Raw genomic sequence first — 16007 nt, forward strand, 5'->3', positions numbered from 1 at the left:
CCTATTCTGTTTATTCCACCCACCTATGTTCTAAGCTATAAGGCCAAGCAGTTGGTTTATTATAATTAACCAATTACCTTCCTCCATCACCTGTAGAGGTCAGAAGAGGGCATTGGGTACCCTGGAACTTGAGATACAGATGATTGTGAGCCACCACAGGTGCGTCCCCTGGAAGAGCCACAAGTGATCTTAATGGCTGAGCCATCTCTTTAGCCCCATAGCCTAGACTCTAGGTCCTAGAGTCCTCTGAGGGATCACTTAGATCAGGTTGGCCTGTGGTCTTGATTGTTGTGGGAAGACCCAGCACACTGAGAGTGGTACCATTCCCTAGGCAGGGGTCCAGAACTATATTAAGAGAGGAGAAGGCTACATAAGTAGCCAGCAAACAAGGATCCATGTGTGTATTCTCCCTCTGCTCTTGACTGTGGACGTGGGGCTTCAAGTTCCTGCCTTGAATTCCCTACAACCGTGGATTATAAGCTGCAACTGTGAGCCAAATAAACACTTCCTTGCTTATGTTACCTTTTGTTGGATAACACACACAGCCACGGAGCGAAACCAGATCACCAGCCCTTTCCATGGCTGACTTCCTGGCTGTTCAGTTCTCTTTCTTGGCATAAGTGATGCTTCCTCAGAGAAACCCTCCTTGACCCACCCACCCCACTCAAATTTCTTCATATCAACTGTTTCATTGTTGTCACCTAACCGACCATTTTCTGATATCTTCTTATCTATTTGTTAATTATCTCCCTGCCCCGATGATAATCTCGGTGCCGACGAAGGGTCTCATCTTCATCAGCGCTGCTTTTTAGAGCCAAAGAATGGTGCCAGAGAATCCTGGGCATCCAGTCAAGAATTCTTTTTATCGGCTCTAGTAACTCAACACTTTCTTTTACCCTTTCAAGTCACAGAGTGGGCACGGTGTGGCAGATAGAGTGCTGGCTGGCTCAGAGCTCATGTCTACGCACGTGCTGACTGTGCCTTACTCATCCTGTGATAACAAGAAAGTCATTAAAACTCTCCCTGGACCTGTATTTCCTCCACTAGATCCCAGAGGAAGTCCTTGTCACATCTCCAGAGTTTTCCTGCAGATTAAACTGTGTCAGTAAGATAACTCAGCATGAATGCAAGGTAGGGTAGCTTCAACTAGAATAAGGGATATCACAGTAAACACGGGGAAGAGAATATTCCAGACTCATCCTCCAGATGCCAACCTCCGATGGGCAGCATGGGAAATCATCAGATTATGGAGGGTGAAACGCTCGTCACTTCGCCACCTTCTAGCGAGGGTTTGTACTGGTACACTGTGACTGTGTTCAGCCGATTGCCTGTTTCACAAGGTATGTTCTAAAGGGATCGTGTTTTCCCACCTCATAAGCTGCTTCTGAGATGCCTGCCTCCTGAGGCTGAACTGGATGGAGGACAGCTAGACTTGGGTAGACACAAGCAGGGACTGAGAGTATGCTGTGGTTTCTGGAGAGGCTCCTCACATGGGTGCCATCTGGCAGCCATATTTGTTTGATCATCATCAGTGTGTTGGGGGCACTTGGAGAAGAGCTAACCTGACTGGGGTGGTGGGGTCTGGGTCCAGCCCTGAAGAAAGAGCTCCAGGGTCAGTGTAGTACCCCTTCCTCCCTGTGAGTACTTTCGTCCTTCTCCATGCTTGCCCTGGACCGCAGCTGTGATTCTTCTAGAGCTCAGAACTGCACCAAGTCCCAACATCTACTTCTCTCTCCTCCCTCATCATTAGCTCTGGAGAGGCCTTTGCTTACCTACCCCAGAGCCTTGCTTAGTCTTGTGCTCTCAGTCAGAGTTCAGTCTCAGGGAGTATTACACAACTTAGCCATCTTGGATCTTGGGGACTTGTTTCTCTTCTCGGTTCCCACTGTTGGCCCTTCCTGTCTTTTCTTATACTCACCCAAATCCACATTTCAAATGTCTGATGAGAAAAAAGTAGAAGTTGGTAGTGGCTGGATAGTAACAATGGAAGTTGGCTTGAACAGGCTAAATTTAACAACCTGGGTGAAACAGGCCAGTTCCTGAAGCAGGAAGTACACAGAGTTCACATAATAGAGGAAATACTGCCAGAGTAATCCTAAACACATTTTGAAATTAAACTTGAGTTTAAACTTCCCCATAGGCAAGGAAAATCTTTGTGGTCTCAAGGGTTTTGAGATCCATGTGAGTCTTAAGTCCAGGACCAAAAGTGCGATACATAAAAAAATAATTGCCAAGTGTCACAAGAAAAAGCTTTTGCTCTGGTCATTCAAAATCAGCCTAGGAAACATAGCAAAACCCTATCTCAAATGTTTTAAAAAAAAGGAAAGGAAAAAAATGGGCTAGGAATGGACTCATTAGTGGAGTGCTAGCTTAGCGTGTGAGAGGCCCTGGGCTCAGTCCCCAGTGCTGAATAAACACCATCAATATGAAAACAGATTCTTATTTTTATTTTTACAAAGGGGGCCAATGATTTAAACACATGCTTCACCAAAGAAGACACACAGATGGCGACTGAACCGTGCAAAGATTCCCAGTGTCATTACTCACTGGAGAAACGAACATTGAAACCACAGTAGCTTCATCCACACACCTATTGAAACAGCTAAACAGAGTCAATCATAGTAATTTTTGACTTGGATGTGGTGTTTGGCACAGTGTTACAGATACTTTGGAAGTTTATCCGTTTCTTACAAGCCTAGACATACACTTATCAACTCATCCAGCAGTCTCTCCCCTATCAGCCAGGGAAGACTGATGTCTCTATGCAAATGCTGACCAATGTCAGAATCTAGGCACAACCCAAGCACCTTCCAGCAGGTGAACTGGATAGGGGAACTTCAGTGTATCTTTGACCTGAATACAGCTCAGCAGGGAAAAGGTACATGTTATTGGTATGAGCAACAATGTCAATAATTTTGAACACATTGTCACATGAAAGGAAGCCTCCTGGAAAGTCCACATGCTTTGTGGTTCCATTTCTGTGACATCTGGACAAAGGCAAAGCTTTAGAGATGAGGCAGACATTGGTGATTGCTGGGCAGGAAGCAGTGATAGGGGTGGGAGAGCATTTGACTCCCGGAGTCAGGAGAAGGGGGTGGGGTAACACTAGATGCAGTGTATCATCAACATAGTGCTGGTGTGCAATTAAAAACAATGTATCACCCCCACGGCACACAGCACAACTCCGCAGGACTGTGCATTATTGAGATTTAAGGAATTTTCACTAAAAGAGTGAGCTTTACTATATTACATTTTGAGATATGAGTGTGAGGTTCGATGTGTGTCTCTGAGCCAGGAGTTCAAGTTCACCTAATACTGTTTGGTGCTGGGCTACACTGTTCAGTGGATTAGCGGGATTCACAGGAGGCTCAAGTGTGCATAACTGAGTCTCAGCCATTTGTCTTGCCACCTTCAATCGCAGTGGTTCCTTGAGCCTCTCACACTCAGGTTTTGGAGCCTGAGGATTGCCCTCTGCCACACTGCCCCTATTCCCAGACACAAGCAGGAGGCAGGACCGAGGAGTCTGCTTGAGATCTGGACAGGCAGAGGATGACCCAAATCTGTCCCTTGGGAGACTGCACTCTGTTTCCCTGGCAAGTTGCTCATCCTTCCCTGTAACTTAGAGTCCCCACTTCCTCCTCCATATGTATAGTCTGTGGAACAGCCTGTGGCTACTTCCTGGATTTGTGTCTTGGTGTCTCATCTGGCACTAGCGTCATTAATGACATTTGGCTTCGCTCTCCATCTCTACAATGGGGGCAATAACAGGCCTCTTCTATGAGGAGTCCAAGGACTAAATGACACAAGTTTGTGCAGTACGTGGCCCAGCACCTGACATGGTAACCCTGTGAGGAATACAGTGATTGTCTTGGTCCTGGCCCTGACTACACTGGTAATACATTGATCTGTTTGTGTGCATGTCCCCTCCTGCTGCAGGCAGGGCACATCATGAGCTCAGGAGCTGTGTCTTGTGGAGTTTAGTATCTCCACGTGACCGTCCTAGGACCTGAGTATAAAAGATGCCTCCCGAAGCTTTCCGACTGAGTAGACAGTTCAGCTGTGACACTGGGATGGTGGGGATGCTGAAGACGCTGACTGTCTCAGGAAGTAGCCAGGTCATAGCTCACACGGGGTGGAGCTCACTGGCATGAACTGCACCCACAACCTTCCCGCCGCCACCCTCCTCTGGGTTGGAGCCCAGGCACGGGATGAGTGTCTCAAGATCCCCAGCAGCTCATCTGTCTTGCTTTACCACTGGCCGCTCCTGCCCCAGTAAGCCCAGGCTCGCCTGCCTGTGCTCTGTTGTATAGGGACAGAGATTCAGGCATGGGGCTGGGTGGAAACAGGATCTTTCTAGCAGGATAAATATCAGGCCCAGGAAGCACTAAAGTTAGCCTCCCTGGTGCTGGAGAATGACAGGAGGTGGAGAAGGAGGGAGGATGTCTCTGTCCATGGTCCTGTTCTGAGTACACAGTGGGTGGTGGTACTAATGGGGATACTGAGGACATTGCGTTTATCAGGGTATACAGTTGGGAGACAGGTTGTGTCTCAAAAGATTGGACTGGGGAATTGAGGAAGAGTGAATGGGGACAAAGGTCCCTGTCTGCTCTCAGGCTCCCAAAGCCAACCATACTCAAGTAGAATGGGGCGGACTGAGCTTAACTGGAGCACAAGGAGAAGATCCAGGGCTGGTACAGCTGAAATGCATTTACAGAGGCCTGGGGTGCAGAGCAGAGATGGTGACCAATGCTCTTGCTCTGTGCCAACCAACCTCACCTTGGATATAGTGTTCAGTTCTGATAGGCGCACTTTGGGGGTGGACATGTCCAGCCAGTCATGTCAGTGGATGGTAATCAGGATGATTAGGTGACTTAGCACTGGTTTGTGTAAACACTGGGTGGAGAGATTTTGCTTAGGGAACAGAGATGTGCTAAGGTCACACTAGTGGCAGCCCCTAACAGACTCCGTGTGGGGGAGACTGAACTCATCCTATGTGTCTCTCCTGTAGCACTGCCCTGTAGAAATTCCTGCAGGAATTGAACTGTTTTGATACATGAGCTGTGTGATATATAACAGACTTACGTGGCTGTGTGTATGTGCATGCATATGTGTGTGTGTGTGTGTGTGTAGTAGCGGTGCATGATCGTGTGTATATACATTTGTGTCTGCGTGTGCACAGATATCTTTTTAGTTGTTCTCCACTTTGCTTTATGCTCCCTCACTGAACTTAGGGCTCACAGATTTGTACAGTTTGGTTGGCTAGTCAGCCCCTGGGATCCTCCTGTTTCTGCCTTCCCCATTCTGGCATTACCGTGTTCCTCAGCTGTTACAGAGATACTGGGCATTAACTTCAGCCTCACCCCCATGCTTGTGTGGTAAACATGTTACCACCTGAGCCATCTCCCCAGAGCCCTGGTAGTTTTATTGTTTTAACAATTAACCAATAACTACAGATTGAATTTTAGACAACACAATTTTAAACTGAAGTATTGGTCCACATGGTCAGTGACTGTTACATGGGATACCACCCCTAGAGCAGTGGTTCTCAACCTGTGGGATGCATCCTTTGGCAAACCTCTATCACCAAAATTTTACATTACGATTCATCACAGTAGCAAACTTGTGTTATAAAGTAGCAATGACAATAATCTTATGGTTGGGGGGTCACCACTACATGAGGGCTGTATTAAAGGGCTGCAGCAATAGGAAGATGGAGAGTCACTCCTCTAGAGGACAAATGCAAGAACAGACCAGGGGTCAACTGTTTTCTCTAAGATACATGTTAGCAGATATATTTGTCTCACCCCTACCTTAGAGTCTTTAAAATTAGCATACAGGAAGAGAATTGAACATGGCCAAGCACCAGTAAAACTCTCCCTGTGGAACCAAGGTTTGAATTCAGCATATTTTTTTTTACATGTTACAAAAACAGTATTTTTCTTTTGATGATATTTTTCAACTCTTTAAAAAAGTGTGAGAGTCATTTTTAGCCCACAGGTTATGGGAGAGTGGGTGGGTGGCAGGCTGGCCTGGCCTGCAGGCTGTAGCTCAGTGCTCTGACCTTGGCTGTGGGTGGATGATTTAGGGAGAATCAGATGATGCCCAGCTTGATGAAGCCAGCAGCACAATGATCACCCTGAGAAGTCCTGGCTAGATAGACCAACTGTCCATCAGAGGTGGTGTGGGGATGTTCTCTTGGCTCAAGTTATGCTGTGTGTTCCCCCAATTCTGCAGAGGTGTTGAAGTTAAGGGGAACATCTCCGTGCTGTTAATACAGTCGCCCACCCTTACTTGGCTCTTAGTCTTGGCCACATAGGACTGGGTTAGGAGCTGCCCGGGTGCTAACCTGGCTTCCTTGCTTCATAATTTCTGCCACATATTCAGGCTTCCCCAAAGTGTACCTTAGTGGACAGTAAGTTCATTGATGCTCAGTAGGTGTGGCAATTATCTTTCTCTTACTGTGGCAGAATACTTGGGATAGACAATTTACAAGGAAGAGGGTTTGGGTTAACGCTTGGCGTCATCAGATGATTTAGCTCGTGGTTTACTGGCATGATTTTGAACCTGTGGTCATACAGAACATGATGGAAAGGGAGCCATGTGGTAGAGGAGGCCTGTTCACCTCTGCACTGTCAAGTGGTCAGGAAGGAAAACAAAAAACAAAAGCAGCCCAATAAAACTAAAAAAAAAAAGTCTTACATCACTACGCCCTAATTCTTAAAGGTTTTCACTACCCAATATGTCAATGGTCTAGGCCGTAGCTCAGTGAGTAGAGTGCTTGCTCTCAGTTAGTAGAGCCTGGAGCTCTGAGTTACATCCCCAGCATTGTATGAATCAAGCGTGGGAATACACATACTCATTCTCAGCATTTAAGAGATGCAGGCAGGAGAATCAGAAGTTCAAAGTCTTCCCCAGATATATAGAAAGTTGGAAGTCAGTCCAGGATACATGGACTTCTGTCTCAAAAAAACAAAAAAAATCTCATCTCACCCACATACTCGGCCACCCACCCACCTAACCAACCAATCAAACAACCTAACAAAAACCAAACCAAGAATGCCACGGGCTGGGTACCAACAACCCCTTAACACATGGATGAACCTTCAGATAACATTCAAGATCCAAACTACAGCTCCGAAGAGACTTTGCTTTGCTGAGAATACCCAAAGCCTGTCCCCAAGAAAGGAGAGCCCCTGGGTCAAACACCTCTGCTTCTGCCATTTAGCCCCTGTAGGGGTACGGATGGCTGGGTTAGGATGAGGCCTTGAGGGCCTTTACCCTCATCTGGTTCCTGCTGCGGAGGGGACATGCCTCATCCTGCGATAGCAGAAGGTCCCCTCCCTATCCTCCTCCTCTGACAAATGGGGAGCCATAGCTCCCTAGAGAGCTTGGAGCGTATGCCCAGATGAGCCTCCAGAGACCGCAGTAGTGGGCCTAGCCTGCCTGGGGCTGCTGATCCAGTCTTTGGACATTTAGAGATGGGGATTGTTTCTCCTTGTGACAGTTTAGCTTCCCGTTTCTTCCCTTCCTTTCCCCTGACTTTTTTTGACTGACAGTTGGCATTTCTGCCAAATAGAATACAAACAAGCAAAGAGACAAACAACCTGGCTGCAGTGCCTGTCAGGGACGATGCTAAAAGTGCTGGTTGGAAGTTTTACATTTTTATGCCTTTACCAGACTTAGCTCCATCAGAATAGTTTTTCCACATCTTTGTACAGGTTGCATAAGGAAAATAAAATGTTAAAAAAAAAGTTACTTGGGAAGTTTCAAGTCAAGCATCATAGACAGAAGACAAAAAATGTATGTGCCCATTGCCAGTTTTGACAGTGGCCAGCTCCTGGCCAGCTTTGTGTGGCCTCCATCCCGTCCTCTCCTCCTAGGGTGTCTGGGGGCAGCAGAGCCGCAGGAAGGTTTTGGTAGTGGCACTGACCGCATGTGCACAGTATCCTGATTGTATGTGTTTTCTTTCAGATAATCGCCTTTGACGAGTTAAGGACGGATTTTAAGAGTCCCATAGACCAGTGCAACCCTGTCCACGCGGTAAGTAATGGTGCCAGTGGTGGGCAGGGAGTGTCCCCACATGTCCCCGGGTTCGCGAAAGATGGGGGGAGGGTTAAAGAGCAGAATATACTGTCCTGGTCCTGCCTATACTCCTTGCTGATAGTTGCTCCAGGGTCTCCTTGCTGAGGTCTGTTGAGCTCTTGCAATACATTGCCAGTCAAGTGTGGCAGTTCCTGTAGCCTGGGTGGGTGGGTGGGGGGGATCTGCTAGATGGTGGTGCTGAGTCCTCAAAGTCTGATGCCGGTGATTTTTGGTTCCTTATCTATGACCATAGACAAAGGCTCTGTGTTGGCAAGCATGTCTGTAGGGTGTGCAAGTATCATGTATGAACCTCTTGCTCTGCAGGAGGTGGGCAATAGTTGGATTTCTCATGGGAGGTAAATGGATGGGTGCAGCACCAGGTACAGCCCCATTATCTGGTGGACTTTCATCTCTCATGCCTGAGTCTTCGGGTCAGCTCACGCACCAGGGAATCTGGTGTAATCTGCTTGAAGAACTCTGGGTTCTGCTTCTGGGTCTCAGGTCTGGAACCCCACTCTACTCAACTCCAAAGCCTGTCTTCTGACCACCAACTCAAGATGGTTTTGGAAATGACTTGACTTTATATCTAAGCCCTGCTTTGGCATCACAGCCTCTGATTCTATAAAGTAAAGCCAAACTCTTTCAAAGTCAGCTATAAAAAGCAAACTGGGTTAGTTGAAAGTAACTAAGAACCTTAAGAACCACTTGAAAGCTTAGTGTACTTCATAAAAGTTGTAATTTTTAAAACCCATTTTATTCTCCTCTGCCAGCCTCACCACCCACCTGTGAAAACTTGGCTCTGCCAGGCCTGGCTGTTTTTTTGCCCAGGGTCTCATGTCTTTCTGGACACTGAGTTTGGCATCAACAGCACACACCTGCTCATCGGTACCCATAGGCGCTCAGACTGGCTTGAAGCCAAGCATGTTCGTTTCTCAACGCCAGGAAGTCAGGAGCCTGAGCCCTCCTCCAGCTTGTCTGGAGTTTTTCTGGTAGGATTCCCAAGAAGAATAAGTGGGGAGATCTTCCCAGCCCCTTGTTTCCATCATGTCAGTTCCGTGCCAGGTTGTGGACACCTGGTGAAACCTGGAGACGCTTTTGTGGAGTCTGCTTTTGGCTCATCAGGACAACTCCTTTATTTTGGCACTATGTTAAGACTTGCATACCTGCTGCCCCTTAGGGAGTGTGTATGTGTGTGTGCATACCTGCTGCCCCTTAAGGAGTGGGTGTGTGGGTTGCTTCTGTAAAGACAGTGCAGAAAAGCAGTCACTAGGAGCACCCAGAACTACTTGCCAGAAACAGAAATGGGTACCACAGGATGAAGGCATGGACCTCTACCCCTTTCTCTTCCTGTGGTTCTGGGATGGAGCCCAAGTCTTCGCATATACACGAGACAAATGCTTCACCACTGAACTACGTTCCAGCTCTGTTTATTTTTTGTAAGCTCCTATTATGGCAACATTTCTAATTACTTATCAGATTAATTAAGGAGTGGAGTTCTGTGAAGCCCAGACATGGACAGACCAAAGCCTGAGGTGTCCCTGGGGGAGAGGGATTAAAAACAAAACCGAAAAATCTTGAAAGCTGTAATTAGGCGAGCATATAGACACGTTACGATTCTCCCTGTCTTCGGGACATTATTTCCCAGCAGGGAATGGAATGCTCCAGCCACTTCATTGAGCTGTCGCCAGCCCTCTGGCCTCCTGGAGGCCCCCAGAAGAGAGCAGCATTCAGGCTCTGAGACTTACAGACCTCAGATCTTTGGGCATTCCAGGGAAGTCCTCTACCACTGAGCTACAACCCGTGTCCCTTAGATTTAACGTGCTCTAAAAGTTCTAGTATTGGTGGATGTTTTGGTGGACCTCTTCCAGGGGCACGGAGGCGGGGGGGGGGTGGTTGGGAGTTCCCTTTCCATCTTCCACCCCCACTAAGAAGTCTCTATCACAGGAGGGTTGGTGTTTTCCTTCAGGGCTCTGACTTGCTGGAGTATGTGTGACTCTTGGTTGTGTGTGCATCTGCATGAACTCTCTCACGTGTGTGGCTTGTCTTCCCCGACATGTGGGCAATTGCTCGTCCTGACGTGGCTCCTTCCTCTAGGTTTACGGGCTACACAGAGATCGCTGTATTATGATTCAATTAGGGAAACTGAAGTGTCCCAGCCACCTGTCCTCTCCTGATCCACAAGGAAACTCATTACCATTATGTCTACAGCAGCCAAAGTGCTTCGGTAATGAAGCACCAGAGATGCCACAGCTGTGTTCATCGTGGCTCAGAAATCTTGACAGTTATAGCAGAGAGAGGAAGCTGGGGCATTTAACGTCTGCTGCGGGCAGCGTCCTCTGTTCAGCTTCATAACATCTTCCCCTGGAAATGAGCCAGTCCTTGGAGACAGATGGACTTGACGTCTAGAAAACTCATAGCCCAGGGCACAGTTGGTAGCCTGACTCTAGGGAGGGCTTGCTTCCTCCAAGTACACTCACTTGGAAAAAGCAAAGCAAGGTAGCATCCCCTAATGAAGATATAAGTTTACTGCTCTTCTAGATCCAGGAAGGTGTCCTGTGCCTGAGATACAAAGTAGCATATGGTGCCCACCCTGCATGCAGACCATCTGTGTGTGCATGAAGACTTGAATACTGGATGGGAAAGAAGAATGCATGCTTTTGCCACGAGTGTTTTTTTTAAAGATAGAGGTATACTATGTGTTTACATGTTCATGTGTGTGCCCATATGTGCAAATACATTTGCACATACATGTTGAGGCCAGAGCTTGATGTCATATGTCTTCCTCTGTTTCTCTGCACAGTTTTGTTTGTTTTGTTTTTTATTTATTTATTTATTTATTTATTTATTTATTTATTTATTTTTGGTTGTTTTGAGACAGAATTTCTCTGTACCTTTGGAGTCTGTCCTGGGCTAGCTATTGTAGACCAGGCTGGCCATGAACTTACAGAGATCCTCCTGCCTCTGCCTCCCAAGTGCTGGGACTAGAGGTGTGTGCCACACTTGTTTTTGCTTTTTAAGGTGGGCTCTGTTATAGGGCTGGAAAGGTGGCTCAGTGGTTAAGGGTCTGTCCTGCTCTTGCAGAGGACCTGAGTTTGGTTCCTAGAGCTCACATAGGTTGTAACTCTAGCTACAGGGGATCTGATGCCCTCTTCTGGGCTCTGTAGATACCTGCACTCATGTGCACATACCCGTATTTCACACACTCATGCATACACACACACATCACACAATTAAGTCATCATCATAATAAATGGCAGAATCTCTCAATGAATCTGGAAGTCTTAGATTTGGCTAGACTGGCTGGTGAGCAAGTCCCAGGGATCCTCTTGTCTGTGCCTCCCTGGCACTGAGATTACAGGTTCATGCCATTACAACTGGCTCATTACATGGGTTCTGGGACCTGAACTTAGGCCCTCATGGCTGTAGTGGACACTACCCTCTGAATCACCTCCCCAGCCTGCCAGCAGAGTTCTTTTAAGAGCAAATTTCTACCAGGTAAGGTGGCTCGTGCCTGTAAAGCCAGCACTTGGGAGACTGGCACAGGAGGAGTGTCACGAGTTTAAGGCCAACTGAGGTGACACAGTGAGCTCCAGCATAGCCTGTGCTACAGCCCTGTCTCCAAGATAGCCTGTGCTACAGCCCTGTCTCCAAGATAGCCTGTGCTACAGCCCTGTCTCCAGCATAGCCTGTGCTACAGCCCTGTCTCCAAAAACAACAAGAAAACAAAACAGAATAAAAGAGCAAAAAGCAAGTGACTCTGATAGGGTAAAGCAAGAGGCTCAGATTCTGCCGGGGAGAACCGCTAGCTGTCCCTGGGATGTGTCTTCCTCTTCTGGGGTAGGCTATGTGCTTCTTACACACTCACAATTCACCCTTAACCTCCTGTTTCCTTTCTTTCTTGCGCCTCCTTAGAGGGAGCGACTGAGGAACATCGAACGCATCTGCTTTCTCCTGAGAAAGGTCAGAGGGGTCCTCCAGGTGGATGGAGGGAGGGTCATGGCATGGCACGAGGGGACATTGGGTGAATGGCAGCAGGGAGGGCAGGGTGGGAGCAGGCTCAGCTCTTTGGAAACCCTCAGAGGCTATAGGAACTAATTGCAGGAAGTTGTTCAGCTGGTGTCAGCAAGACACTGGCCATGTTAGGGGCTCTCTGGTTGCAGTTGCAGGGTGTCCCTTTTCCGTATGATGGTGGCTGACATTTAAAGCTCCTGGCACTCCCCAGTCTTTGTTCCTGTCTGTGCTGGGCTCTGGATTTTAATGACACCTTCTGACATAGGAAGATTTTAACTAGACGCTGGGTGTCTTGAGGTTCGAACCTGTCACTCAGCTTTGCAGTCTGGCCTTTTGGCAGGATCACTGAGTGAGGTGAAGGGGTAGGCCAGGAACGTGCTGTCAAAGGGGGACAGTAGACCACAGCTGTCCCAAGCTTCTTCTGGAAACACGCGTGCACACATGCCACCCAGGCTGGGCGTTTGGCATTGTTCAATTCCGCCCTCCTCTAGTCAGGAAAGTCAGTCAGCAAAGCTTAGAGAAGAGGGACTCATGGGTGAAATAACCAAGGTCCATGGCCTTGAGCCAATGGCTGTCCCCAACCTCAGTACAGAGTGGAGGGTAACTGGCCACAGGGAAGCCATTGTCTGCCCAAATACAGCCTTTTGCAAAACGAAGAGCCCCACCAACACTGGCACTAGGGGAAGACTTTTACAAAGTTGTGAAGTTCTTCTGCATCTTTTGTTGGAGGGAGCCGAATCTAGAAGCCCATCATTTCTCTGGCTAATAACTTGCCCTTTAATGTTAGCTAAGAAACCCAGTCTGTTAGAATCCTGCCTCTTATTTGTCTCAGCAGGGATGCATGCTCAGATAAGAGCATGCATTTGGAAATACTAGTGATCCAAGGAATAAAGAATGATTAAGAAAATAGCATATAATTTGCATTAAAAATGTGCAAATTACTTCCTAGATAATATCACAGACACCAGCAGCAGACTCCAGCCATCAGCTCCGTGTCCTCTGGTGTGCTCGTTAAGATAATGCCTAAGTGACACAGGCCTGAGGGAGACAAAAATCGAACTGCTGTCTCTCAGGCGCCCTCCCATCCTGAGTGTGTCACCCTGTGTTCTCTATCACGTGATCACTCACAGTCACATCCCTTAGCCTTGCTCAACCCTCTGCTGCCTGGCTGCAGACTGACCACAGGAGGCAATGGCCACCCGTTGCCCCATCGAGGTCCTGCTGCCTACAGTCTTATGCTCTAGGCATTTCCAAGGTCAGAGCGAGGATGTGATGCGAGCTATCCATGGATTAGCTTTGACATAGGCAAATCTGCATGTGGTTTGCATCTGCCCCCGCTAAGCAGCAGAGGAAAGCAGTTTACATGGCAAATACTGTATTCCAAGTGCCTTTTCCTTGCTCCTTCCTTTCTGGCTGCTGCCTCTGATGCTAGTTAGACACAACTGCTGCTTGCTGCAGTGGGCAACACCAGGGAAGACAGTCCAAGCCAGCTAGACATCAGAGAGCTGATGGACTCAGGCTCAGTAGCTGTGTAAGATCATTCCCCTGCGGCCTCATGGTTCTCTGGCTCCATGGAGTGGCCAGCACTATGGGGCTAACAAGGCAGGTACCAGTCAAGTGCCCACTGTGTTATTGCTTCCAGGAGTCTGCCTTCTGCTCCATGCTCTTGCCCCAAGCCTGGCTTTCGGCTTAAGATGCTACTGTATATCCTTTGCCATTGTGTCTGCCTGCCCTGGGTACTCAAGACCATTTTCATTAATGTCAGCAGAACACAGTTTCTTTCTGGGTACAATTTTGAGTTGTTGAGACTTCTGCACCTAGCCACTGAGAATCTTCTTTAGCTTAACTTGGTAACTTTATAGGCTATTCCCACAGATGTGTCCAAGTGTTCTAGGCATGAGGTCTGTTTCTGCTACTGGAATGCTTGGGAAGATCAGAGATGTTGAGTTGACCATCGGATATGGTGACAGTGAATGCTTGGGAAGGTTGGGTGATGTTGAGTTGACAGTCGGATATGGTGACAATGACTGAAAGGTGGCATGCAGCCTATTGAAGACGCTCACTCTGTGTTTACTAAGTGAATGAATAATAGATAGTTTGTTCCTCTTGTTAGGAGCGCTGCCACAGTCTTCATTTGAGGATGCCAGGACAGTACCAACTATCTATGATGTACTGCTCTTGCCCCTTAAAGATGGCATTTATTTATTCTCTCTCTCTCTCTCTCTCTCTCTCTCTCTCTCTCTCTCTCTTTCTCTCTCTCCCTCTCTCTTTCTCTCTCTCCCTCCCTCCCCCCCCCCCCCCCTCTGTGTATGTGACAGGGTGACAGGGTCTCATGATGGAGCTTAAGCTGGTCTTGACCTCACAATGTAGCAAAGGTTGGCCTTGAACTCCTCATCCTCCTGCCTCCACATTCATATTACTAGTGCTGGGATTACAGGTGTATGCCACAATGCCCATTCCTAGTGACATACTTCCTCCATCAGGGACACACCTTTTAATCCTTCTAATCCTTTCAAATAGTGCCACTCCTTGGTAACTAAGCATTCAAATATATGAGCCTCTGGGGCGGGGGATTCCTATTCAAACCACCACAGTGAGGTGTGCAAACATCACCTCCCAACCCTGCCCCTACCGTTAGCATTTCTGTGACCTGTGGGGTATGACCCAGGATGACCCTCTTTTCTTTCAGGAGGGTGACATTGAGTATTGAATGTCCTGAGTATTGTGCCTCAGGCATGCAAGGCAAGTGTTCTACCACTGAGTTACATCCCCAGGCCTCAGGGTGACTTGTAAGTAAGAACAATAGCACTTCATCCTCATGGCGTTATCCTGAAGATTCATTAGATAACACACACATGCAGTTCACATGTACTCAACACTATTAAATGTCATTGTTAGTGACCTGCCCTTCATTCCTCCTAAAATCCTATGGCATCTCCTTGGGCACACAGGCTGAGATGATGCTTTGCCTGATGACATTCTCCCATAATCTTAGGTAAGTAACATTCAATGTTTTGGAGACAAGGTTGTGAACAAAAGTGGTACAGCCTGGGCCACTCCCTGCTATCTGTTCATGTTTCAAACAGGCTACATCCAGATTCCCAAGCTGCGAGCCCATGCTAGGGATAGCGTGAAGGCCCTGTGGATCTAGTTAGCAGTACCACCTTCTGGGAATTGTACCTTCCAAGAAATTCCTTGGAACCAGCTTCCCAAACAGCTCACAATGGATGCGTCTCCGCGCTGATTGCTGCTAAGCCACCTCCTCTGCCTTTTTGCGAGAAAGGAAAGGGGTGCAAAGTGGCTCCATTTTTAGCTCTAGAATTATCGGAAAATGTGTTCCTCGGGTAGTTGTCTGAACTGCAGGGTGCTGGTGTCAACTTTGCGTGTGATTCATGTTTTGTGGGTGCTCATGCAACTCTCTCTACCAGGCATGTAGTAGGCTCCGTGGGCTGTGACACACTCTGTTTGGGAGAGACATCGTGGAAGGTTTGGTGGCTGTTCCCAGGTATACATAGGCTTCTTGTGGCAGGCAGACTTGGGAGGGGCAGCCTGCTGCACCTGTGAGTTCAGAGTGGTCTCAGGGAAGAGCTTAAGTGGGAACAAAAGAGTTGGGATGAGCATAAAGAGGGGCTTGCTTTATCGGCAGTGATCCCCAGGCCTCGGATTTGGTAGTCCTGAGGTTCCTTTGGCTAGTAGAAGAGCCAAGGCCATGATGATTGTGAGTTTAGCTGATCTTGCCCAAGGTAAGGGATTTAACTGCTTAGTTTGGGACATCTCTCTGGGATCCTTCTTCATGTCCTAGTTTCTCCAAGAGTGTTGTGTCTGGTTCCACGGCAGGTTTTCTGGTGTTAGTGGATGGAATCAGCTCTTGTGTGTAGACAACTTCAGTCTCCTCTTGAGGATTCTCACTGAGA

General features: G+C 47.8%; 1 protein-coding gene across 2 annotated transcripts in view; it reads left to right on the forward strand.

Annotated features, from left to right (window-relative positions):
* Cnih3 (cornichon family AMPA receptor auxiliary protein 3) overlaps nucleotides 1–16007 on the forward strand; it is a 95659-nt gene that overhangs the window by 37926 nt on the left and 41726 nt on the right. Inside the window, exons 2-3 of one of the 2 annotated variants that reach the window (XM_050143042.1) lie at nucleotides 7972–8040; nucleotides 11995–12042. In XM_050143042.1, the coding sequence (XP_049998999.1) occupies nucleotides 7972–8040; nucleotides 11995–12042 (117 nt within the window). The remainder of the gene's footprint in view (nucleotides 1–7971; nucleotides 8041–11994; nucleotides 12043–16007) is intronic. The other variant, XM_050143043.1, reaches the window with a different exon arrangement.

The sequence above is a fragment of the Alexandromys fortis genome, unplaced genomic scaffold, assembly GCF_014885135.2.
Source record: "Alexandromys fortis isolate MF-2015 unplaced genomic scaffold, M_Fortis_MF-2015_v1.1 scaffold_51, whole genome shotgun sequence".
NCBI classification, from domain to species: Eukaryota; Metazoa; Chordata; class Mammalia; order Rodentia; family Cricetidae; genus Alexandromys; species Alexandromys fortis.